The sequence below is a fragment of the Ahaetulla prasina genome, chromosome 1 (assembly GCF_028640845.1).
Source record: "Ahaetulla prasina isolate Xishuangbanna chromosome 1, ASM2864084v1, whole genome shotgun sequence".
Taxonomy (NCBI): domain Eukaryota; kingdom Metazoa; phylum Chordata; class Lepidosauria; order Squamata; family Colubridae; genus Ahaetulla; species Ahaetulla prasina.
Window position 1 is genome coordinate 265,742,717 of NC_080539.1, and position 26,528 is coordinate 265,769,244.

The 26,528-nt window shown below is 40.1% G+C and overlaps 1 protein-coding gene across 1 annotated transcript in view; it reads left to right on the top strand.

The window, feature by feature from the left end:
• The first annotated feature begins 11,515 nt into the window (after positions 1-11,515).
• The window catches only part of TSPAN32 (tetraspanin 32), a 47,908-nt gene continuing 32,895 nt past the window's right edge, over positions 11,516-26,528 (top strand). Inside the window, exons 1-3 of the mRNA XM_058158029.1 lie at positions 11,516-11,589; positions 15,067-15,184; positions 17,809-17,906. Of these exons, the coding sequence (XP_058014012.1) occupies positions 11,524-11,589; positions 15,067-15,184; positions 17,809-17,906 (282 nt within the window). The 5' untranslated portion in view covers positions 11,516-11,523. The remainder of the gene's footprint in view (positions 11,590-15,066; positions 15,185-17,808; positions 17,907-26,528) is intronic.

A 26,528-nucleotide genomic window follows, 5' to 3' on the forward strand; every position in this document is an offset into this window, starting at 1 on the left:
GCCAGTGCTGTCCGAAGACATCTCCATGGTCATGTGGCCAGCATGACTAAACACCAAAGGTGCACGGAATGCTGTTACCTTCCCACCGAAGGTGGCCCCTATTTTTCTACTTGCATTTTTTACGTGCTTTCGAACTGCTAGGTTGGCAGAAGCTGGGACAAGTAACGGGAGCTTACTCTGTTATGCGGCACTAGGGATTTGAACCACTGAACTGCCGACCTTTCGATCAACAAGCTCAGCGTCTTAGCCACTAAGCCACTGCGTCCGTTATACTTACTTACATACTTACTTCTAAATGCCAGGTTTCTCCAAGTTGTTCAGGACAGCCCCTATTATTTTCTTTCCTTCAATTCCATTTTGTCTTCAAAACATCATGTGAAATAATCTAACAGTGTTAGGATTTGAACCCAAATCTACTGAACATTGATAATAAATTTTATATAAATAAAAATAAAATAAAAAGTTAACTAAAAAGTGAATTCAACATATTTCTTTCAAAAAAAAGAGATTCCACGACATTTCCATTTAAAAATGTCTCTAAATTTTCTTTGCTTTCTAAGATCACTTTTTAATTATTCATGAGCATAAGTAGAAATGAATGCTAATAATTCTGTCTTCGTTTATGTGAGTTCCAAATGGAAATTTGGGAGAGGGAAGGAGGTTTTGGCTCCTACTGCACTCCTTATTTTGTAAGAGAAATGAATTGTTTTGATTAAAAATTTAAATGTATTATTATCATGCTGTGGTATAAGGAAACTATAAATCCCAAAATGGACTGAGTGAGTCATTGGATTTATATGCCAGAGATACATCATGCAGAGGTAAAGAAGCATTCATTTTTAAAAAAATGAAATTAAATTTATTTCTTACATTTCCACTTCAAATCCTTTTTTTTTTTACAAAATTCCTTCAGCAATTCTACCTATGTATGTTGTTATTTCTTAAGTGTAATTGCTTGAATTTTCTTTAGCCTTTTTTTCCCTACCAGATACATATCTGTGGAAAATTTTGGGGGAAAAAATGGAAGGAAGAAAAAAACTGAAGACTTTGTGGGCAACATTTTCAAAAGATTTTTCAAGCCATTTTCCTTGGCATCCCATTCAGTCCCTTCAAAACTATTTTGAAACTGTCTGGATACATTCTGAAAACCTTTATACTACCTCACCACTTAGCCTCCCTCCCTGCTTTGTGGGAGATGTGTCTGTATGTGTGAAGAGGGATACGTCTCTTAGCTTGCTCTCTTTTAAGCAAGCCACAGTCAAACTTTGCTTCCATTCACGGTGGAGTCCCATCATGAATGTTAATCCTGGCAACCTCTAACAGCCTTTCTCCCTCCTTCTCTTCCTCCACAACCCCTTCCGCTTCTTCCCTTCTTGCAGAAAGAGCGGGGCCTGGGTTTAAAAGTTTATTTTAGCTTTGATTGTGCGAAGCTGCTAATGCATGTTAATCAGGTTTCACAATGCATCCTTGTGAGGCACCAGAGAATGTAGGCTTGAGTTGTAGGGGCTTTTTGTTCTCGAGTAATTGTGATTGTGAAGGGGAGCTTAGGCTAATTAATTTAGTTAGTGTGTGTTCTGCGGGAGGAAAAAGGAACTTGATGATTTATAGTGAATCACTTTTATTCTTTCTAGCAGGCAAACTCTAAAGCGCGTATAACCATATTATAGCCAGTAGGTGAAAGATTCAATGCCAAGGAGCCAGAGGAACACCCCCTGCAATGATCTGCTCTGTTCTGAGACTGGTTTCTGCAGGAAAAGAGGAGTTTTTTCAACCCTTGACTTCCTTGGCTGTCTACAATGAATGTCTGGTGTGAAATTATTTTTTCTTTTCATCTCAGTTCCAGAAGAATTCCCCAAAGTTTCAAGCCCTTAGTAATGTTGCCACAAGAAATGCAAGCGGCCCTCAAATAAAAGAGGACATTTTCTCCAGAACAAAATCTTTACTCAGCTATGGTTTTCTTCAAAAATTAAAGGCCAAGACTTTAATACAAAGGTGTGTATCATATCAAGTATAACTTTGATAACAAGAAATAGAACATTTTCTGTCAGGGAAGAATTAAGAGACATGGCGCGCTTCCCACCCACCCCGCCCCGAAAAGCCTATATCTTTATAGAAAGGAGTGTCAAACTTGATTGCATTGAGGGCGGCATCAGGTTAGTTGGCCAGGGTGGGCGTGGCCAGGATGGGCGTGGCCACCTTGATGTCACTTGCATCAGGGGCACCTGTGGTGGCCCAAGCGCTCTGCCCGAGAAAACAAATTTCTGAGTTCCATTTCCTGCAACCCTCTGCCACCCTTGGCAGAAGCTCCATTTTAGATTGCGATGGTTTCCTGCAACCCTCCACCTGCAGCCCTCTTGAGCTCCATATTCGCTGGCAGAGGCACTGCGGGCCAGTTCTAAGCACCCCGCGGGCCAGATCAGCCCCCGGGCCTTGAGTTTGTCACCCCTGTTATAGAAAGTGATCTTAATTTCTAGGTACAATGGAAAGCATAAATCCTATTGTACTCCTATTCTGATATAGAAAATTCGGAATTGACCCCTACCTCAGGAGAACCTACTTTAAAACTAAATATTATAAAAGCCTTTTCTGAAAGACTGCCTTAGGGACAGATTATCATGAAAAGAAATCTGTCTTATCTATAGTCACCAGGAGTCAAAAGTGAGTTGATGGCATAAAAGGTAAAAGTTCCCCCCTCGCACACATGTGCTAGTTGTTCCCAACTCTAGGAGGCGGTGCTCATCTCCATTTCAAAGCCAGCGCTGTCCGAAGACGTCTCCATGGTCATGTGGCCAGCATAACTAAAGCCGAAGGCACATGAAACACCAAAAGCACATGGAACACTGTTACCTTCCCAATAAAGGTGGTCCCTTTATTTTTCTACTTGCATTTTTATATGCTTTTGAACTGCTAGGTTGGCAGAAGCTGGGACAAGTAACTGGAACTTACTCGGTTATGCGGCACTAGGGATTCAAACCGCCGAACTGCCGACCTTTCTGATCGACAAGCTCAACGTCTTAGCCACTGAGCCACTGCATCCCACGTTGATGGCATATAATCAGTTAATTTCTAAAAACACTTTAAAATGGAATACACAAAATTTGCTTGTCAATAATTTGGTATTTAACCTTGGTACAGTAGCAAGAATCTTAGCAGTTCACAAAAATTATAAGCAAAAGTAAAAAGGTCAGTGGTAAGAACAAAAATATATAACATTCTAAAATTCTTAAAGTCAAAACATAACATCCACTACAGGGGTGAAATGTAAAAATTTTTACTACCGGGTCTGTGGGCGTGGCTTGATGGTGGTGGTGAGGTAATGTGACTGAGTGGGCATGGCCAACTTTTTTTTTTTTTTTTACTTTTAAAAACATTTTCTTCTACAGCCTCTTCGGCTAAAGAGTTTGTAGAAAAAATGTTTTGAAAGGGTTCTGACGATCCCAGGTGAGTTGTCTGATCACCAGAACCCTTTCAAAGCTTTTTTATTAACAGCCTCTTGGGATGAAGACTTGTAGAAAAAATGCTTTGAAAGGGTTCTGACAATCCCAGCTGAGCCGTGCGATCATCAGAGGCTTGTTTTTTTTACTTTTAAAAGCATTTTTTCGGCCCAAAAAATGTTTTTAAAATAAAAAAAAACCTCTGATGATCGCGCGGCTCAGCTGGGCATGCGGGGGGGAAAGGGGGGCCAAGGATTTTTGCTACCAGTTCTCCAAACCACCCGCCGCCATCGCTACCGGATCAGGCGATCTGGTCTGAACCGGGAACAATTTCACCCCTGATCCACCATCAAACTTGGTACCATACAACTCATCGTAGGTCTTCCAGACTATCTAATTTTTCAGGAGTTTTCTGAAAGCCAGAATAGTGGGGGGCTAAATTAATTTCTGAGGGGAGTTCAGAGGATATTAGTCCCTTTTCCCTTCATTCAAGTGAATGGGAAAGGAGGACTCTTAGACTACCCCAGTCTAAGGTATCCCACCCCACCATCTCAACCCTCTACCTTATCTTATTTAACATCATCAAGAAGCTAATTATACAAGTCTTTCACCTAGACCAGTCAGGAGATGCACTTGAATCCTTGACCTGGTATCTGGAGGTTGTAAAGATCTAGAAAGGAAGAAACAACCTGACATTCAACCTCAGCAAGACAGAATGACTGATAGTTCAGATGTCAACTGATTCTGTGACAATATCAATTTTAGCCCTTGATAGTTTTGTTCTTGTCCAAAAATGAACTGGTATATAATTTGGGAATTCTTGTGCGTTCAAGGCTCTTACTTAAAAAGCAGGTTCTTCCCAACTATAATTGACATATGTTATGGCCATCATTAGAAAAAGAGATGCTGGCAATGTTTGTGGAGGAGGAAAAATCCCTATTGAGCTACTTCAGGCAACAGCCTATCTTTTTCTAAGGTTTTGGCTCCCCTTCCTTATAGCACAAAAGAAAAGAAGAGGATAAGTGAACACAGCCAGAAGGCAAGGTCTCTTGTAGGTTATGATAATACTTGATCTTCTCACCCCAAGAAACCTCCCATTTCATGGCCCCAAGGTTTGTTCTCAAAGTTCTGCAGCTGTGCCTTCTTTATTGTCTTAAGAAGATTATTTACTCCAAGGTACTAGCTTCCCACCCAACTTGATACTGGACATGTCTTTAAGTGTAGGATCATAATAGGCTCAGGAGCACAGACCAAGAGAACGCTGTAGATTATCGTTCATTTTTTTCTAATAGAAGTCACAAATAGAAACTCTAATTTAGATATCTTTTGGGGTTATATAATACCTTAGGTTGATTGGCATCCCTCGAAGCAAAGGATGGTTCTTTGGTTTGGGTTGAAACCAGAAGTAGGCAACGCATGACCCATTGATACACAGAATGACCCATTCTTTTGACCTGAAGAAGATTATGCTGCTGAAATTTTTTGGCAGAAGTGACAAGGGGTGATGGGGGAGGTGTGTGTAGAAGAAACAAAATAAACCTGGCATGTTTGAATGTTAAAAATAACTTTTTAAAAAGCACGTTTCTGCTTCACTATCTCTAGTGACGTCACCACGCTATCATCTTATTTTCTACCTCCATCCGTCAGAAGCCTAAAGGAAAAAGAATAATAAAGGGGAATACAGTGCCCCATTTTTTTTAAAAAAATCTTAAAGCATTAGCTTCTTTCCTTTTTTTCCCATTCATTCTCTTTTTCTTTCTCGCCATCTGGATGGGTAACACAGAAACTATAACTAAGAGAGAATATTTACATTGGGAGAACATACTTAAAACATAATCAAAATGCATATTTCTTGATAATATTTTTAAAATGTTCACATAGCATAGGATGGAATAGTGAATAGGGGAGTATTACATGGTCTAGATATAGTATAGGTCCGTCTCTATCAGAATATTTTGGAACTTCTAAAACCCCTGCAGCATAATGTCATGGCAATACTTTTTATGCATACATGTACAAGACATGTTTCACAATTTACTATTTTATACAGAGTTGAACTGAGTATCAAAGACCTTCTGCATCTATTCTAAAAAATTATTTGCTTCTTTTAAATCTCTGAGGACCTCTAGTGGAAATATTCTGAAGTTTCCTTTGTTTGATTACTGGAAGGAAAAACAGAGATTAATCAATTTAGATTCACTCAGTAACAGTAATTTAGTAAAATTTAATATTAGTGTTAATACTTGGCTGGTTCACTAAGAAAATCTAAGAGGTTACAAGGGGTAAAATTTTGTAATTGGTATCTTGGTGAGAAGGGGGCAAATTAATTTCATACCGAGATTTGATTTTTTAAATTTGCATTCAAACATAATTGTCAAAGGTAGGAAATCCAACAGTGTAAATTGTGTAACTAGTTTTTCATATTGGGGGCTGTGTTCATGGTTTAGTCAGTTTTCAGTTTATACCATGCAATGCACCTTCCTTCCTTCCTCCCTCCTCCTTCCCTTCCCCCTCTCTCTCTTCCTCCCTTCCTCCCTTCCTCCCTACTTTCTTCCAAATAACTGTTTACTTCATTATTATAGCCCTCAATACTGTCAACTTTTATGCCTAAATATATATTACTTCATTATTACTTCAGCCTCTTTTACAACTATTTGCATTTGATTGCGATTGCCTATTGCTATTAAGTTAAAGGGAATCTACCTATCATGTTTGCCTGCCTGCCTGCCTGCCTGCCTGCCGGTATCTATCTGCTTACCAGTATCTATCTATCTATCTATCTATCTATCTATCTATCTATCTATCTATCTATCTATCCATCAATTCTATTTTGTGTGTCTCTCCGCAAAGTAGCTTCTTTTATCTTCAACATGTGATTCCTTCAAGCTTCCTCCTTTCCAGGAATTATCATCATATTCATTGTTTCTCCCACCAATTTTCATTCTAATTCCTGTCTCGTTTGCTTTAATATTCTTTGGTAGGCTCAATTGACATAGGAAGGAAACCTAAACAGGCTTATTGTATTCAGGCACCATAAAGTAGGAGCAATGATGCATTGGAATATCTGCAAGAAATACCACTTGCTTGCAAGCAAGAATTGGTGGGACCATAAAAGTAATACAGTAATAGAATACGACGCTGAAGTGCTCTGGGATTTTTGAATTCAAACAGATAAGCACCTGCCACTCCAGACTTAACTATTGTCGATAAGAAAGACGAAAAAGTCTGGATAATGGGCATGGCAGTGAGATTGTGATCCCTGATAAATTGGACAAACTCCTTCAGACTGCAAAAATGATCCCCAGTCACTACTGGATTCATGTCCTTTCTGGCTTTGTTAAGGCCACTCGGGAAATGACATGTGGTTGAGTCCACAGAGTAGTATTGGCTTCTTTGAGGAAGGAGATGGCTCTATCAGGCAAAATGAAGAAGTGGTGTATCCTTCTTGAACAAACCATTACTAGACCCAACAATTCTGGACAATTTATTTCCCAGGGTCCAACTCTCCTTTTTTAGGGACAGTTATTGAGAAAGTGGTCAGGTTACAGCTCTAAATAATTCTGAGGAATGGATTATCTGAACTTTAGTCAGTTTTCAGATCAGGGCACAGCACAGAGACAACACTGTACTTCTTTATGATCTTTAATAAAGCTGAAATGGGAGTCATGTATCCATCCTGATTCTGCTTTGATTTTCTCAGCAAGACACCTTATCATCAATCATATTTCTGGATGTTGGAAGGGACATGGATGGAAGGAATACAAAAGTGCAGTCTGAATCCCTTGCTAACCAATTGTGGCAAGGCATAAGCCACACCACAGATGAAAGCAGTAATCAATTAACTTATTAGGGTTAAGCAGGGAGCTTGTTAGTACAGTAACAGGCAGCAACATGTGAGGCGCAAGCTGCTTCGGAGGTGAAAGCAGTAGCCAATTAACTTATTAAGGTCAGAGCAAGGAACTTGTTAGTTTGTGGTTTGTGCTTGTTAAGCAAGCAGCACACTACGGAGGAAGGCCACTCAGGAAGAGATAGCTTGCAGGATTAAGGAAAAGCATGGGTCAATCACAGGGCAGGATGGATTCTTTCTTATATTTGTGACAGCTATGGCCAAGATGCAAGGGACAGGGTGGCTCAATGGCTAAGACACTGAGCTTGTCAATCAAAAGGTCGGCAGTTCAGTGGTTTGAATCCCTGTTACTGAGCTCCTGTGAGCTCCCATTACTTGTCCCAGCTTCTGCCAACCTAGCAATTCGAAAGCACATAAAAAATGCAAGTAGAAAAATAGGGACCACTTTTGGTGGGAAGGTAACTGCATCCATGGCATGCGCCTTGGCTTTAGTCATGCCAGCCACATGACCACAGAGACGTCTTCGGACAGTGCTGGCTCTTTGGCTTTGAAACAGAGATGAGCACCGCCCCCCTAGAGTCAGGAACGACGAGTACATATGTGTGAGGGGAACCTTTACCTTTACGGCCAAGATTCATCTTGTGCATCAGTCGCGTTCATTCCAACATTTAAGAGATTCTTCAGACAACCACTCATTCTCTAGTGACCTCACAGGTGGACTACTACAATATGTTGTATGTGGGGCTGCCTTGAAGACTAATCAGTAAATATATTACATATATTATATATTAAGCAGTAAATACATGTTGATGGTGATGGTAATAAGTTGTTCTTATATTTTGCAGTGTCTGCTTTGGGACATAATTGACACTGATCTATCGTTAACGAATACATCTCAAGTAATGAAGAGTATATAGATGCTTGTGGAAATGATCTGGGGACTACATTGTGTTTTTGCAGTTTATCCAATGATGATGATGTGCTATCAGAGAGCTCACATTGTTTGCCCATTGAATTAAATAGATACATTTCAAGTGAAGACAACCTTACTAAAAGATGCACATATGGCAGGGAGGAGTGTATTTGTGCTTTATCTACCATGATGATGATGCCACAACTCTGATATGTCTGTCCCCATCCCATCTGGCTGTTCATGTCAGAAACATGCATGCTCTGAATGGACCTTTCATGCAGATTAGTGACACAGCCATATTTTATATTTAAGCCCCACACCACGCACCCACAACAATCATTATTATTATTTACTTTATTCATTAAACATGAAACTCAGTCAACTGAACATTCAAAAAGGCATCACAAATACCATTGACTGGTGCTAATGGCTGATACAGGTTGCTGCCAGCGTCCTAGGTATCAACCAAGTACCTTCTTAAGATGTACGATGTTCCAAGTAGTGCAGTTTTTTGCAGTTCCGCTGGTGTTATTGCAAGAAGTTGCAATTGTTGGTGTATCTTATAAAATTATTGGACATGGTACCAAGTGCCCGGATGATGATGATGATGATGATGATTTCATATTAAGTTATTTGGCTGTAGATGTATTTGTTGACTTACTGTGAAGTTACGTGACATACATGTCAGATTCTCCTCTCTGTTAATTTGTTTCCTGCTTTTTAACACTAGACCAGAAAAATTGTGAAAAAAGGCCATGCTTAAACATTAAAAATAAGCTCTTTTCTTCACCTTTAAATTGCAGGTAAAATACAATTGCTGTCCATTTGTCCTGTCCACACATCCTCATACCCTCAAAAATTGCAGTCTTTACTGGTGCTTCACCATCTCCAATTAATGTTCCCCTGGCATCACCCCCACACACAAACCAGTGCAATCCCTCAAATGAGTTCAACTCTCCCCAGAGTGCAGCACAAATCCGTCAGGCTCTCCCCACCAAATTGCAGGTCCGTCAATAAGTCCACTGTCTAAACAAAAATCACTAAGCCTAAATCCAGGGATAAGGTTCCAAAAAGCCAAATCTAAAATCCAAAAGAGCGAAGAGTCAATCCAGAGTCAAGGCACAGATTCACGAAAGCTGAACGAATACACACACAAAAAAGCCAAATTGTTCCCAGTGGCACTTTGCTCCAGGTACTGTGTTAAATAGTAGCTAGCCAGTGTAGCTCATCAGGAGGAAGGAGGCCACCTCCTTGTGAGTAGCCTCCCTGACCTCTGCTGAGCCTGCCTCATTCCGCCTTGCATGCTCGTGGGTCAAGTGAACAAGGCAATTCCTCCTCATCTCCATTGGCCAGCTGCCGCTGTTCACCTCCCTATACCCCTGGTACTTCCAGTGGGGCCTCAGGGGTCTCCAGTTGCAGTTGCCCATCTCATGTTCCTGCTTCAGCTGGCCCTTCATCCGGTTGCCCCTTTAGTCACCCCTCCAGCGATCTCTTCTCTGTGTTTGTCCCCTCTACTCCTTGTTCAGAGTCTTCAGCAGTTTCTTGATGTTCTTCCTCACCTCCATCTGATGTCCCTGGAGTTGGCTCTTCCTCTTCTTCAGAGCTGGCGCCTGGAGAAGGTATCATAATATTCTGTGTCAACCACCTAGACAAAGAAGTTTAGCAAGCCCCAAATTTCTTGCATTCCAACACCAACAATAATGAAAACAACAAAGGCATCAGTGTATGTTTGATGAAAGCTGCAAATGCCTCATGCTTTTCTAAATACTTTTCAAATGACAAATATTTATTCACTAATTTATTCTTTTATTGCACTCACACCTCACCACACTAATGAAAACTTACATAATGTGGGGTGGAGAAAACTACTTAAAACATCCACAGCACGATTAAAATGACTAATTTGAATAACAGTTATAAACCACAGAAAAACTGCAAACCTCTGTTCAAAAGAAATCCGATGTTGTGGAATATCGATAATCACTATAAACATTCAGCTCCATTAGTATCTGTAGGTGGATGTTAATATATTAGAGAACCAGATAGACACTGCTTGATATAGACAGCAGGATGAATATATCCTGTTCTTTACATAAAAAAAACCAGGCTAAACAGCCTTTTAAAATATGCTTAGAGACCACGCCAATTAATTGTCTGTTATTCAACTAATGCCTATAGAGCATTTATGCATTGGTCATGCTAATGGTGAAATCCAAATATTTTTACTACCGGTTCTGTGAGCATGGCTTGGTGGGTGTGGCATGGCTTGGTGGGCGTGGCCTGGTAAGGATACTGCAAAATCTCCATTCCCACCCAACTCCTGGGGGAAGGATATTGCAAAATCTCCATTCCCACCCCACTGTGTGGCCAGCCAGAGGTGGTATTCGTTGGTTCTCCAAACTACTCAAAATTTCCGCTACCGGTTCTCTGAACAGCTCAAAATTTCCACTACCGGTTCTCGAGAACCTGTCAGAACCTGCTGGATTTCACCCCGATCTATGGTACTGAAACTCTCTGTGTGTCTTGTCTATTGTACCCTCAAATTAGCCCAAATGGTGCAAAATACTGCAATAATTTTTGAAGCAAGGTACCCAAAATGCACTAACTTAAAGAATGTGTTTTAAAAATCCATTACTCCTGTGGAATTAAGGTTTCCAAAATGTTCAAACTAGCTTGCCCATGGCCGTATGATTGTGATTTCTGACTTTGGATACAGGCAAAGCTGGCAGGAAGTCATAAGTTACTCCTGCTCCCACTGTTGTTTGTCTCTTTGTTTATCTGTTTGTTTGTTTTGTTTTGCTCAACCATGGTCATTCTTTTCCTCTGTTTAGGTAAGAAAATATTGACTTATTATTGAGGTTTATTTGCCAACAGAAATATTTTTCTATCTATGATACATACTTTTCTTAAATGATCATGGGGCTGACCAGCTTTGGGGTAATACATATATATATACTGTATATATAATCAGCCTAAAATTTAATGATCATTCTGGTCACATCTGACTGCATCACCTTCCTTTCAAAGAATGATCCAGCAGCTCAGGATCGTCTAGCTTGCCTCTGGATATCCCAGTCACTTCTATGGTGAAAGGAACGATATGCACATGGCAATTGAGGGTGGGTGTGCCACTGGGAACTTTTTTTTTCTAAGCTATCCAAATAAAACAGTCGCATGAAAGTGTACCAAAGCGAAACACACACACACACACACGAAACCACAAATACAGTTCGTCATTATGACTACATTTCCCAAGATGCAATGATGCAACTTTTTCTGGCAGTCCCTTTAGCAACTTCTCTAATAGTTAGTGATAAGAAATGGAAGGCATGGGAAAGAGATCCTGGGTCCGAGCGATGAAATGCCAGTTGCTGGTGACCAGCCTCTTCATTATGGTAATGAAACGGAAAACGTAGCACATGTAGCTTGTACCACGTTGACTGCTGAAATTTTAATAGGGGGGTAATTTCATTATGAAAGTTGTTAATTGTGCTGAATAGTTTTAGGGAGTCTGAACTTAAACTGAAGGATTCTACCATGCTGAAGGTCTTATCAGGGCTGCACAGCATTATATTGTTTTAACCAGTGGCTTGCGGTTTCTCTTTGTCAGTTGTAGTTAGAAATGTAGTCTTGAAAGTTAGAAAGATCTTAACGTTGCAGCCTTTGTGCAGAGGCAGATAAACACATGCCCAGAAAGCATTGTATTATTATTATTATGTGTGAGAAACACGAATGTAAAGGCTTTTTAAAAATGGAAAGTGATATAGCACCAGATTTTAAAACAATTTTGCTCAATGATATAAATCTTGGGAGATGCAGCTATGGATGACTTTTACAATAACTTAAACAGGGGAAGCAAATGGTAGCTTCAGAAATTCCTTCCAAGCCCTTTTTCATCAGCGGCCAAAGAAGGAATCTGTTCTATGTAAAGAAGTAACCTGTGGCATTTGTGTATGAGTGTGCGCTCTTTCTTCCTAATCTAGAGGTGTGCATGTGAGATGTGCATGTGTCTTTGGGCCCGCCACTTGTGTTGCAGCTGGTGTGTGTGTGTTGGTGTGTGTGTTGGTGTGTGTGTGTGTTCCCTCTTGATCATGTGACCAGGAGGAAGGGAGCTTTAGAATGGAGCAATTGGCAACATTCTAAGCACTTCTTACACCTCCCATAAGGATTCATTGAGAGTATTTCTTCAGCAATATTTTTCTCTGCAGTCCTTGGCAGTCCAAGCCAAGCTGCAGCCCCAGTCTGTAATATATGTGACAGACTTGATGAGATCCCCAGCTTGAACCTGCTATATCTATGGACATCTCCTCCAACCCCCTGCTCAGCTTGCTGATGCATCAGACCCTTTTAAGGATCCTTAATGTTTGTTTTGGAAAAAAGCAATGTTGGATGCTAGCACGTTGTGCGTGAAGCTCACAGGCATTCTTAGAAAATGAGAATAAAAGGTGGACAAAGCCCAATGCTTTGTTTCCAAGGGTGTCTACATGCCAGAACTGAAAGACCCAGTGAAGGGGCTGGCTTTTTGTCCTGGAAATTTGCCCCCTGAAATAATTAATCTTAGTAACTTCTTTCTCTAAAGACTTCCTCTCCTTGTGATAATCTTGCTTTTCTATATATTCCTTCCCACACTGTGAAGGGTAAAAAAAAGTTGGTAACTTCTGATTTCAGTCCTGGAAGCAGACTGGGAAGTTCTTTTCAGCCCCATTAAAAAACTCCCCCCTCAAATATTCCCCAAGGCAAATTTCTCCCAGTCCACAATCCTGAATATCCCATGAAATAAAAGTCGTTGTTGTTAGTTGCGAAGTCGTGTCTGACCCATGGACAACGTTCCTCCAGACCTTCCTGTCCTCTACCATTCCCTGGAGTCCATTTAAGCTCACATCTACTGTTTCAGTAACTTCACCCAGCCACCTTGTTCTCTGTCTTCCCGTTCTTCTTTTGCTCTCAATCTTTCCCAGCATTAGGCTCTTCTCCAGGGAGTCCTTCCTTCTCATTAGGTGGCCAAAGTATTTCAGTTTCATCTTCAGGATGTGGCTTCTAAAGAGCAGACAGGGTTGATTTCTTCTAGGACTGACCAGTTTGATCATCTTGCAGTCCAAGGGACTCACAGGAGTCTTCTCCAGCACCAGAGTTCAAAGGCCTCAATTCTTTGGCGCTCAGCCTTTCTTATGGTCCAGAAATAAAACTAAGCAAATCCTGTTTATTCCCTTCTCATCAGAATATTTCAGAAGAAGCCGCAGCACTCCTGCAAACCAAACTGAATTATCTATTTTATTGGAATAAAAAAATAGAAGCAGAATCTAAGCACCTAGAACCAAATCACACTTCATCAATTCAGCTCAGGTACCAGTGTGTTATAGTTAGCCTCTGTTAACAATTATTGATTTAGAACCATTCAAACTTGGGGTGATGCTGAACAAGTGTATGACTGGTCCTCGGAGTTTGGCTGTTGCAGTGCCGCTAGATCATATGTTCATGATCCAAGTAGCGGTACTTGACACCCAGCTTGCAGTTATGACATTACAGCATCCTACAATCATTTGCAACTTTTTTTTTGCTGGTCAAAAGTCAATGGGGGAGCCGCAGGAAGTCACAACTGATGATCATGTGAGGAGGTCCTGTTTAACAACCTGTCATGATTTGCTTAACCATTGCAATCAGGAATGCCAGAGTTCTAAGTGTGAGGCCATGCATTATGATCATGTTGGTTAGCAATGGCAGATCTGAACCCAGCTGCCACTGTTAATTGAAGACTACCTGTAGTTTATTGAGCTGGGCAGAGGACTATGTTATCTTTCTGAATTGTGTGTTGATTCTCCCCCGCACCATCTTGTTCTACTACTTTGTTAGGGACAGAGATAAACTTTGCTCATCCTTATTATTTTTTAAGTGGAGAGTGGGAATAGGGAAATACTTGTGAATCACAGTGAATATTTTATTCTGCCCAGTTCCATTGTGAGAGACTATGAAAGAAGCAAGTAGCCAAACTCATATTCTGAATTAACTACGAATAAGTAAGGAAGCTGTATGTTGCTTGAGAATTGATGAGCCAATGCCGAACTGACACTTTTTATATTTCCTGGATTTGTTGTGTTGTGTTGTGTTGTGTTGTGTTGTGTTGTGTTGTTTTTGACTGGGATCAATAGGGGAGATTTGCAAATGACCACTAGATGGTAGCAACAAACTTTCTGTATTTCTGCTGCTCTATGGTGGTTATCTGTAGTTTTGTCTCTTTGATATGCTGATCCCAACTTAGTCTTAACTTGCCTCTCCCGCCATCTTGTTCTACTACTTTGTTAGGGACAGAGATAAACTTTGCTCATCCTTATTATTTTTTAAGTGGAGAGTGGGAATAGGGAAATACTTGTGAATCACAGTGAATATTTTATTCTGCCCAGTTCCATTGTGAGAGACTATGAAAGAAGCAAGTAGCCAAACTCATATTCTGAATTAACTACGAATAAGTAAGGAAGCTGTATGTTGCTTGAGAATTGATGAGCCAATGCCGAACTGACACTTTTTATATTTCCTGGATTTGTTGTGTTGTGTTGTGTTGTGTTGTGTTGTGTTGTGTTGTTTTTGACTGGGATCAATAGGGGAGATTTGCAAATGACCACTAGATGGTAGCAACAAACTTTCTGTATTTCTGCTGCTCTATGGTGGTTATCTGTAGTTTTGTCTCTTTGATATGCTGATCCCAACTTAGTCTTAACTTGCCTCTCCCCGCCAGCCTATATAGGTAATAAAACCCAAACAGTTATATCCATGTTTTTAATTATTTAATTAAGTATGTCATGATAAATATTGACTTGAACTTGGCTTTTTCTAGTCCTCATTCCAACTTTATAAACATGCCTCTTTTCTCTTCTTAGCTACTTGGAGTATCAGTTGGCATACTGGCCATTATCACCCACAGTGGGAAACACTTCATTGTTATAAATTCTGCTTCTTCAGAGACAAACTCCTATTACAGAAATTTTCATACTATTGGTAAGTATTGGGAAATTCAAGATTCAGTTTCTAATACTGGATTACAAAATTAAAAGTACTTTATTTCACTGATGAGATAGGAATTTTGTTCTATTTGGCATTTGTTTATTTTAAAGATTGATCATGATCTAAATTTCTATGATTTAAATTCCTTATATGGAAAAAAATATAATTTATTTCAGTTAGGTTCTAGCTTCAATTGGTTTAATCTTATACTGATCAGCTAATAAATTTCTTGGTCAATGAACAAATGATAAATTTAATTGGTGGAGTTAGTTAAGATGTTAACTTTGACTGGGGAGACCCACATTCCAAATACTCCCTCAACTTCAAAACACACTGAGTTTTCTTGGTTCACTATACTTTCTCAATCCAAACTTAGTTTATAGAGAAGTTATTGTAGAATGTAAAATTAAGTTGATTTTCTCATATACTGCCTCAAGAGGAAAAGCAAGATACGAATTCAGTAAATACATGTGGTGAGAATTCTTAAAATAAATGACAGTTCTAAGAAGAGATAATTTTCAAGATAGAATACTTGTCTGTAACTGAATTTTAAAACTGAATTTAAATAATTAAAAGATCAATAGGAAATTGTAATGTAATGCCAGAGCATAGAACAACGCAAAGAAGTAGTGCAAGATCAGAAGACATGGAGAAACCTGGCCCATAGAATCGCCAAGAGTCAGACAGGACTGAATGGATAATCACCATCATCATCAGTCTACAGCAGGGGTCTGCAAACTTGGCTCTTTTAAGACTTGTGGACTTCAACTCCCAGAGTTCCTTAGCCAGCTTTGCTAGCTAAGGAACTCTGGGAGTTGAAGTCCACAAGTCTTAAAAGAGCCAAGTTTACAGACCCCTGGTCTACAGAATCATATTGAGTCAGGAGGGCCCTTTTCCCCAACCAGTCCAACCTCCTAATTATAGTAACAAGGGCACTAAGCAGCAGAAAATGAAACAAAATAGAATGTAGACCTGAGAACTCAATTGTCTACCTGCAGAGAGAATGGAGAAAAGAGAGAATCCTAATTTCCAAAATGAAGATCAAGTGTTCCATGTATCGTGATGGAAGTTTAGTGTTTAGCAGTGGCGGTTTTCACTTACCTTTGTTCGCATGCGCGCCACTTCTGTGCACACACAGAGTGTATTTGATGACTTCCAGGCAGGTGGGTGGAGCCTCCCACCGCCGCTGCTACCAGTTCGCCCAAACCGGGGTGAACTGGTAGCAACCCACCACTGATGTTCAGCGTTCTCCTCTGTTAAAGAACGGATTGCATAACACCAACTTCCCACAACTTCACTAGAAAATCAATTTTAAAAAATCATTTATAAGAAATAAGTAGCTTTATTTCTCACATACTGGAACTTTATTATGAGACCCACTGAGTTTCCTAGCTTGGAAAGAAAAGGATGATGTATCCATATAATAATAAGGGATGCGGTGGCTCAGGGGCTAGGATGTTGAGCTTGTAGATTGAAAGGTCAGCAGCTCAGCGGTTCGAATCCCTAGTGCTGCCGTGTAATGGGGTGAGCTCCCGTTACTTGTCCCAGCTTCTGTCAACCTAGAAGTTTTGAAAGCACGTAAAACTGCAAGTAGAAAAAATAGGGACCACCTTTGGTGGAAGGTAACAGCATTCCGTGAGGCTTTGGCGTTGAGTCATGCCGGCCACATGCTTATGGAGATGTCTTCGGACAGCGCTGGCTCTTCGACTTTGAAACGGAGATGAGCACCGCCCCCTAGAGACTAGCACTTATGTGCAAGGGGAACCTTTACCTTTACCTATCCATATAATACTTCTATTTACTAGTAGAATTTAACTCATAGAAATTATCTTGGGAATTAATGTGTGAAACAAAGATCAGGAAGTTGTAGGTCTGTAGATTAGACTGGAAAGTAAAAGAAAAAGACAGTAGCAAATCTCCTGTATTTCTTCACACTTGAAATAGGACCCAGATCATAGATATAGCTGTTACAAGACATATCATCATCATTCAGTGTCAAGGCTACCAAATGTCACTTAAAACCATTAACTCAGAAAGGAGGAATGCAATAATTTCATCTCCAAGATTATGAAAGTCATTTATATCCTTTCACTATCGCAGTGGTGAAATTCTAATTTTTTTACTGCCAGTTCTGTGGGCGTGGCTTGGTGGGCATGGCAGGGGAAGGACATTGCAAAATCTCCATTCCCATCCCACTCTGGGGGCAGTCAGAGGTGGTATTTGCCAGTTCTCCAAACTACTCAAAATTTCCGCTACCGGTTCTCCAGAACCTGTCAGAACCTGCTGAATTTCACCCCTGCACTACCAACAGCCAATCACCTCTTGAATATGGCTTCATTCTTGGCTACCATAAAGATTCTAATCTGGCTAATCCATATCTACGAGTATTTTACCAAGTCCAGCTAAGGAGTCAAGCTAAGCCATGAAATGTCAGGAGATCAGTGACCTGTTACAAGTCCCAGTCAGAGGATCCTAACAATATTCTTGCCAAGAAAAAAAGAACATGGGCATGTCCATATATTTTTACTTCACTTACTCTGATGCTGCAGGATAGTTATCAAAAGGGACCTTAATATGCCGAGTTTTGTATACCTTTTTCTGTATTACCTTCATTCCAGTTTCCTACATCGGGATGTGTCTGAGCATCATTCTGGCTATGGCTGCTCTGATGAGCATTGTTGCCACAATAAAAGAACTGGAAGGTGCTATGGCAGCTGTAAGTAGGCCCTGTTGAATAATATGAACATCAGTTAGATTTTTCTAAAAACTATTTTTGAAATAGACCTGTATTTAAGTGTGAGTGACTTTCAAGGAAAATCCTAAATGATTCCATCTCGGGATACTTTCTTGAAATTATTATAAATATGTTGTATTATCGAGATATGTTGGAAGGTGCCTGTGTGTGATACCTTGTACAATCTCTACTGCATAGAAAATAATGTACATGAAAATATATGTTAAAATCAATGTCATGCAACTGAAAGACATAACCAAATTAACATGGGAAGGATTTTTTCCCCTCACTGTTCCAAAGGGCCTCTGGTGGCTCAACGGACTAAGTCTGTCTTTTATTAACACAGCTGCTTGCAATCATTGCAAGTTCAAGTCCCACCAGGCCCAAGGTTGACTCAGCCTTCCATCCTTTATAAGGTAGGTAAAATGAGGACCCAGACTGTTGGGGGCAATAAAAGTTGACTTTGTATATAATATACAAATGGATGAAGACTATTGCTTAACACTGTGTAAGCCGCCCTGAGTCTTCGGAGAAGGGCGGGATATAAATTCAAATTAAAAAAAAAATCTATATTATCTAAAACAAAATCTTATGTAACTTAGTATGTTATTGGAAAATTACATACTGGATACTAAAAATGACTTTCTCTTAGTTTATGCTTTGCTTACAATAATGTTTTACAGTGAGAGACGACTTCCGGTGTCCAGAGGCAACGGTCGTCTGGAGGCTTCTCCTGCCCCCAGCGCCCGAATCCGGCCGCCGCCGAGGCCCCCAGGGGCCAGGTGTTCCGAAAAGGACACCTGCCGCACGGACGGTTCGCCAGGGGTCTCCCAGCCGACATACAGGACTGGGGGGACCGATGCTGGCGCGTCCTAGGCTCGGCGGGGTTTGGAGGCCACGGGCCACGGCCATTACTTTGGTCGTCGCCTGGGCCGCTGTGCCCGGTGACACCGGGGCTTTGGATTTATAACTGCAGCAGCCTGGTGGTGAACAGGGAACGGAGAAGAATTGAGGAATGGAGAAGGGAAGGGGATATCGGTAAACGCGAGTGGAGTGCTCCGGAGTGCGGGGGGGTTTTTCTCCCCTGCGGCTGGAAGGAGCACGAGACATTCTGGAGAGAGGAGAACTTAAAATAAGAAGATTACCGGTTTTGTGGAGCTCTGGAGAGAAGAGGTGATGGAGAAATTTAGGAGGGAGGTTTGAGGCCCCTCCTCTGGGGAACAGTGGTGGCGTCCAGCTTCCGCCTTCACTATGAGAATTTTGATGACATCACTTCCCTTCGGCTTCCTGGTTGACTAACTGTACTCTGGACTCGTTGCTCCTGTGAGTGCCCCCTGGTGGATCCGGAGGAAATTACAAGGATACTGTGCTTGCCTGAGGATTTTGAATTTTTTTTTTTTAAATGGCAAAAGGTCAGAGACCAACTGCTGGAGAGATGGAGAGAATTCTGGAAAAGTTATCCAATATGGACAAGAAACTGGATGATTTGCAAAGAGGCCAAACGGAAATAAGAGCAGAAATTGTGACTATCCAAAAGGATTTAAAGGATACTCAACAAGTCTCAGCAGAAAACAAGCAGAAAGTGGAAGGTCTGGAGGGTGAGATGCGGGCAGTGCAGAAAAGAGAGGAGACGACAGGCAATGCTGTGCTTAGACTACAGATGGATAAAATGTCTTATTTCCTTAGGTTTCAAAATTTGGAAGAAGTGGACCAAGAAGATTTGAGAGATGTTGTGACTAAATTGTTGGGAGAATTTCTTGGGAGAGGTGTTGATTTTATGAATTGGGATGTGGATCGAGTTTATAGAGTTAATTCACAATATGCACGCATGCAGTTCCCAGAGAGGTTCATGTCAAATTTGTGAGAAGAGAGACGAGAGATGAAATTCTTAGAAAACATAGGAGTGGGGCACTGACTTACAGGGGCAGGGAGATAGCCATTCTGAGGCAGATTCCCAGACAGGTACGTGAAATGAGAAAGAAATATTACTTTTTGTCAAGCAAATTGTACCAGAAGGGAGTAGGCTTCAGATGGCTGATCCCAGAGGATTGATGATTTTCCGGGAGGGCATTACGAAAAAATTAGTACAATTGCGGAGGCTACGGCCTACGTGGAGGAACACAAAGCCCTCCTGGAATCAGATGACCCAGGAATTGAAGAAGGGGAGGTTATAGACCATGGGGCGGAGGCGGCTGCCGCTGTTGCGGCCCTGGAGTTGGGTCAGGCTGAACCCAGAGTTCTGAGATCCAAAACTAGGAAGTGATAAAGATATTTGGTATTGTGTTGGTTTTCCTTATTCTCTTTTGTACGATATTCTGTTTATTCTTGACCCTTCTTTATTGCGTATGTAAGATTTGTAAACTTATCTACTTCGTGTCACCTGCTTGCCATATGGCTGTTGTATGTGTTAAAAAATTTGAGTAAAATTCTTATTTTGAATAAGAAAAATGAAAATTTACCATACCTGATATGTATTTGTATAAACCTTTTTTGACCAATAAAAACTTTTTTTTTGAACGAATAATGTTTTACAGTATGTAATGATAAATTGTATCTCTGAGACTTGGCTCAATGTAAAGATGGTTCTTCAATAGCAATAGCGCTTAGATTTATATACCACTTCATAGTGTTTTACAGCCCTCCCTAATCGGTTTACAGAGTCAGTATATTGCCCCCAACAATCTGAGTCCTCATTTTACCGACCTTGAAAAGATAGAAAGGTTGAGCCAGTCAGAACTGAACTCCTGGAGTGAGCAGTGAGTTAGTACTGCAGTCTAACTACTGCGCCACCACGGCTCATTCATTCAAGTTAAATAAATAATCTCCAATTCTGTTTCAGAATTGGTTTTAGAATTTGTTTGGATTTCCTGAAGCAAATTCTTCAGTTTCTCTAATCAGATCCACATACTGTACATATTATTATTTCCATTACACTCTAAACCAGTGGTAGTCAACCTGGTCCCTACCGCCCACTAGTGGGCGTTCCAGCTTTCACTGTGGGCGGTAGGGGTTTGTCTGATACTGAAGCACTTTCCTTTTTTTAATTTAATTTAATTTAATTTTTTTAATTTAATTGACTTTTTAAAAAATTTGCATAGCATTATTTAAAAACATTTTCATTAGATTTTCATAAAATTTCGTGTGACAATTTAAATTTCTGAAAATATCGTCCACGCATAAGTTGAGTTCACGTTATGTAAGTGAAACTAAATGGCGCTATAGTGCGACCGCAAACAAAAGAGACTCATCCCAGAATAGCTCGTGCATCTCCCCCCACACCACCCAGCTGTAACAGACAAGCAGAGCTGGTAGCCGGCACCCACCCCCCCAACCCAATCCACGATGCACGAGAGGCATGCACAGATGACGATACATGGCGCATTACTGTGGAACCAGTGGGCGGTTAGAAAATTTTACTACTAACAGAGATACAAAAGTGGGCGGTAGGTATAAAAAGGTTGACTACCCCTGCTCTAAACTAACCATGCCCTTTGTAAGTATAACATTATCACAAGCAATGTGTCTGATGTGTTACCAGTGACATTAGATAACATGAGAAATGCTTGCTATTCATTTTCACACAATGCTAACCTGATAGCAGCTTTATGTTCAGGATCAATTAGGCCATGATACTGGCACATGGATGCCCTTCTTGCAAAGCAAGCACATACATTTGAATCTCTGCCCTATTATTTCAGTGCCCTATAAATAATTCATGCAAGCATGTGCAACAGGCAAGAGAAGATTTAGTATACCTCAATAATTTTCAGTATCTCTGTCATCCCAAACATCTCATTCCCTGTTGTTACTAGTCTTTTTGTCTAGACTTGCCATGACATTGATATATGGTACTGGGCCACATCAAATTACAAGGTGAAACAATCGTTTTGAGAGAATGATCTATGTTGAGGGAGGACTTTTTTCCCCATATACTGCATTGGATTTGCTCACAGATTCAGAGATATGTAATAATGAAGGAATTCGTGCTGCTATTGATTATTTATTTTTGTTTTATTTTTAAATGTGTGAGAGACAATGTGTCTGTCAGAGAAGCGGGGGTTACCTGTCCAAGTCATAACCATGCCACATCTAATTTGGTTTGACACATTTTGTCTATATGCCATCAGCACAACCAAAGCCCAAATGTACCCAAACATGATTACTTTATTCTGTGCAAGTTCAGATTTCTCATTTTGCAAGTTGATATATATGCTTGCCTGCATCCCACCAGCCAGAAGGTATATGCAGTGTACAGTACTGACACATTCACACTTAGGTTGCTAGGAGTTAATCATTTCTTAAATCTAGAGGAAACACATTGGCAAACTTCCTCTAGCAATTCATGTTGGCATCCTTAAGGTTTGGTAGAACACTTCCAGTTCCTCCTAACGGTTTCATTCTAAAAAGCATCTATTATGAATATGTTTTGCATAACGAAAGACGACGTCATTCCCTTGCTTTGTTACAGTGTCAAAGAATCAGAATTCACTATTATGGTTGATCTTGGATTTATGCTTACTTCTTGCCAGTAAGCAGCTAATTAAAACTATTTTTAAGACTATTTTTAATTAAGACTATTAGTACTTGTGAACTATTCTGCACAAGTCTAATTCTGCTGGGAACTTATCAGGAGGTTACCAACAGGGCAAGATAGTCTGGTATTTTAAAGGACATCAAAATAACAGCTGCTCTGTGAAAGCTGTCATTTGGGAAACAATTGAATCATATGGATTTGCAATGTGTTCAATTTTGTCCTTTAAATAATAATAATTTCTTAAAAAAATTAAAATTCTCCCATATTTTGTTTCTAATCCTTCTTTGCCCTCTCTGTTGCTGTCTGACTACTCTTAAGAACTGTAGAGCCTAATTTTCCATTTCAGGGGAAACTGATTGGATTTCTATGACACATTCAAGTAACAGCTAAACAATAATTTTTATGAAATGCTTTAATGCGGATTCCTGCACTGAGCAGATGGTTCAGCTTGATGACCGAAATGACCTTTTCCAATTCTATGATTCTTTACTTATACCAATATTAAATCCTTCCATAGCAACAGCAACAGGTTCTGGTTGGATTGAGGCATTCTTATCATGCATTGATGTTTATTTTTCTGCAAGTCATCTTAGATATTGGACTGTATATTATAGCTGTTGTATATCTGTTTTTGAAAAATGGCTATCCACATAATCCAAAAGGAAACATTAAAGCTCATGTAATAAAGACTGAGTTGCAAATAAATGTACATCTTAGTCTCACAAAGTAGGCAATGACAACTTACCTTAATGTCACTTTTTATATGCTAGATTTATACAGGAATCAGTGGGCTAATTTATTTCAAGGAAGTGAATGGAACAATATTACATATATTCAAGTTATTATGAAAAAGTAAAGAACAACATACTGGCTTAATGAGCTGCAGTATAGGTAGAATCAAACTGTGCTTGGGACTTATTTTTTCCTGTCAAGGGATTAATTAGTGGATTTTGTAACCAGTCTGAGGACCAGTAATTATGACAAGTAAAAGCTTCTTGCAAAAGAAAAAGTAAACATCTTGGTTTAGCTGACTTAGTATGCATGCTGAATGTGTTTGCTTTATGCTGCAAAAAAAAATTAATCCCCTGCAAAAGTTTCATATACTGAATGTATTACTTTATATGATTCAGGTGAGATTAATATGCATGTACAGTACCTGGAACCGATAGCTTTCCTAGCAACATCAACAGTTTTATGTCACTAGAGTAGTGATCAGCATGATAATATTTGGTTTGGAAACTCCTTTCTGAGTTTTGAAGATGACTCAGTTTGGCTCAGTCCAATTGAAAGTGAGTGGTACAAAACTGAGTGGGTGGCTGTATAAATTTGTTTAATAAATATAGTGATCGACGCTTTTGTGCAATGATACAATGAAAGCAGAACATCCTTCCAAACAAAATACAGTTAAAACTGGCAGAGGTTGGGGGACACAGCTCATGAACTCTAATGAGTTAAACATGCATCAAGATGGTTTGAGGCCATGCCAGGCAGACTGTATATATATTTAAGATTAATAAATCACGCCCAGGACTGATGGATTGATGTATTTACTTACTAACTTTATGTCAATGTACTTCCAAAAGACTCATGGCAATCCACAATAAAAATCAAAACATGTCACTACAATTCAAATAAATCAACATAATTAATCAACGAAAAAAGGCAAATATACATATCCGAGGATCCAATCTGGGTTGGACACCAAGAGATTTAGTCCTCCAAGTCACATCCAGTTAAAAGAAAAGTTCCGTGAGGATGGGCTCCAGCATGACTCTGAAAGCTTGGAGGATCAAACCTCTGGTCCCAATGATCAACCCAGATTGGATCCTGCGTAACTGATCAAACCCAATAGATTTACACATCAGTAATGAAATTAATAAAAGGGATGCAGTGGCTCAGCAGCTTAGACGCTTAGCTTGTCGATCGAAAGGTCGGCAGTTCAGCGGTTCGAATCCTTGGTGCTGCGTAACAGGGTGAGCTCCCATTACTTGTCCCAGCTTCTGCCAACCTAGCAGTTCGAAAGCACATAAAAAATGTATGTAGAAAAATAGCACCGTCCCCTAGAGTCAGGAACAACTAGTGTGTGCAAGGGTAACATTTACCTTTAATAAAATTAATATAAATAGGCATCCATTGACTAGAAGTCAGTAGCTGTATGTATTTCTGAGTAGCCCTATTATCAAAGTCTTCCTGAAGTTCAGGATAAAATGTGTTTTCTGGATTTTTGGATTGTCCAAAGGAAATCAGGGGAGAAAAAAGGCTCATTTCTCACATAGCCCCAAATCTCTTAAAGGGGAGGTACCTGCAATATGTCCACAAGGATGTAATGAGTATTTATTCAGAAAAATTCCAAGTAAGATTTCCAGATCACCATCTGATTTTATAGTTTAAATAAGAAAACTACAAATCGCAAAAAGTTTCCGTTTTCCTTCTTTATGATGCTTATCATTGCTTTAACAAAGATATTGCTGAAAAGGGGATTTTGAAATGCATTCTGGTAATGTAATACACATAATTTTGTTGAATAATAGATTGCTTCATCTCTGTGATCTCACAATTCATGACTCCAGCTGGTTATCATGGAAATTTAAATCAGACATTTTTTTAAAAAAAGCATTTCCTTTTTTTGCATGCATTGACTTGATTGTATAAACAAAATCTGGTCTGAACAAACTGGCCAAGTTCTGAAAAGGATTTTTAAGAGCTTGGCAGTCGGCAGGATTTCGCTCTGTTGGGTTTCCTACATAGAGATAATAATTTCGTATTTATTCAATAAACTGCCCTGCTTTTCCTTCAATCGGTTCCACAATTTTGTTCATTTTTCTTTTGCCAATCTATTATAACCAACCAAGTACATCACAAGAAACTAAAGTGATTGCTTTCTTTTATTCAGAAAATCATGACCTAACCCACTGAAATGGAGTCCTGCACAAAAACACTGAAATAAAAAATGAAGATTGTTCTGAGGAAAAAATATATAGGAAAGCACCTAGGAAGAACATGGTTGGAAATGATTTGTGGGGCCAAAAGCTATCATCGCTGCACTTCATTTAACTGAAGCATTAGCTGATTAAAACTTGAACTCGGTGTCACTTTTACTGTCACTTTTGTCATTTTTGTTCAAATATATGAACATTTAAGAAAAAAAACATTTAAAAAGTGATATATGTCCTTCTAATCATGTTGTTGTGGTCTGCCAGCAGCCTGTGGAGCTGGCAACGGAGTCAGACAGCGATCAGGGCCAGTCCTGGAGGCTGGGGAAGGCTCAGATGAGGGCTCTGCATTGGAGGCAGAGGTGGGGCCAGGGCCATTGGGGAGTGATGTGCGGACTCCAGAGCCTTCAGAGGCTGACAGTAGTGAGGCAGAGGAACAGGAGGAGCCTGTTCTTAATGCACGCATGAGAAGAGCTGCCAGAAGGCAAGAGCAGCTCAAGCAAAGAGGATGATTCGGGAATAGCGCCAAGAGATGATTGGCCCCTCCCATAAGTCTTAAAAGACCAGCGATGATTTTTTTTTTGGAATTTATATCCTGCCCTTCTCCGAAGACTCAGAGCGGCTTACACTGTGTTAAGCAATAGTCTTCATCCATTTGCATATTATATACAAATATACATATATGTTTTCTGAGGTTTTCGCGGGTGTTTGTATGTAGGTCTTTGGTTATTCCTCGTCCTCCTCTTTGGTGTGGGTCTGGTGTCATTCCTCGTGTTAGGGACTCGTTTGTCAATAAGGGCGGGTTTTTAACATTAATAATAATAATAATATTTATTAAGCAACATTAGCCATTTCAAACCCCTCCAATCCATATATGCAGCAGACTGACACCCACTATGAAGATGTAGCACGACCACGAACACAAAGCCAAACAACAGCAATGCAGCTTACCAGCTCAAATCCCCCTGCAACTCAGACTAATCTGAGCACAACCAAGCCCCCACCCAAACAGGACACACCCCCAGCCAATCAGAGCACAAACCCCCCCCATCCAATCAGAGCACAGCCAAGCTACCACCCAATCAGTTCAAACCCCCACTAGCAATTTAAACGGAAGAAACAGCTGCAATCACACAT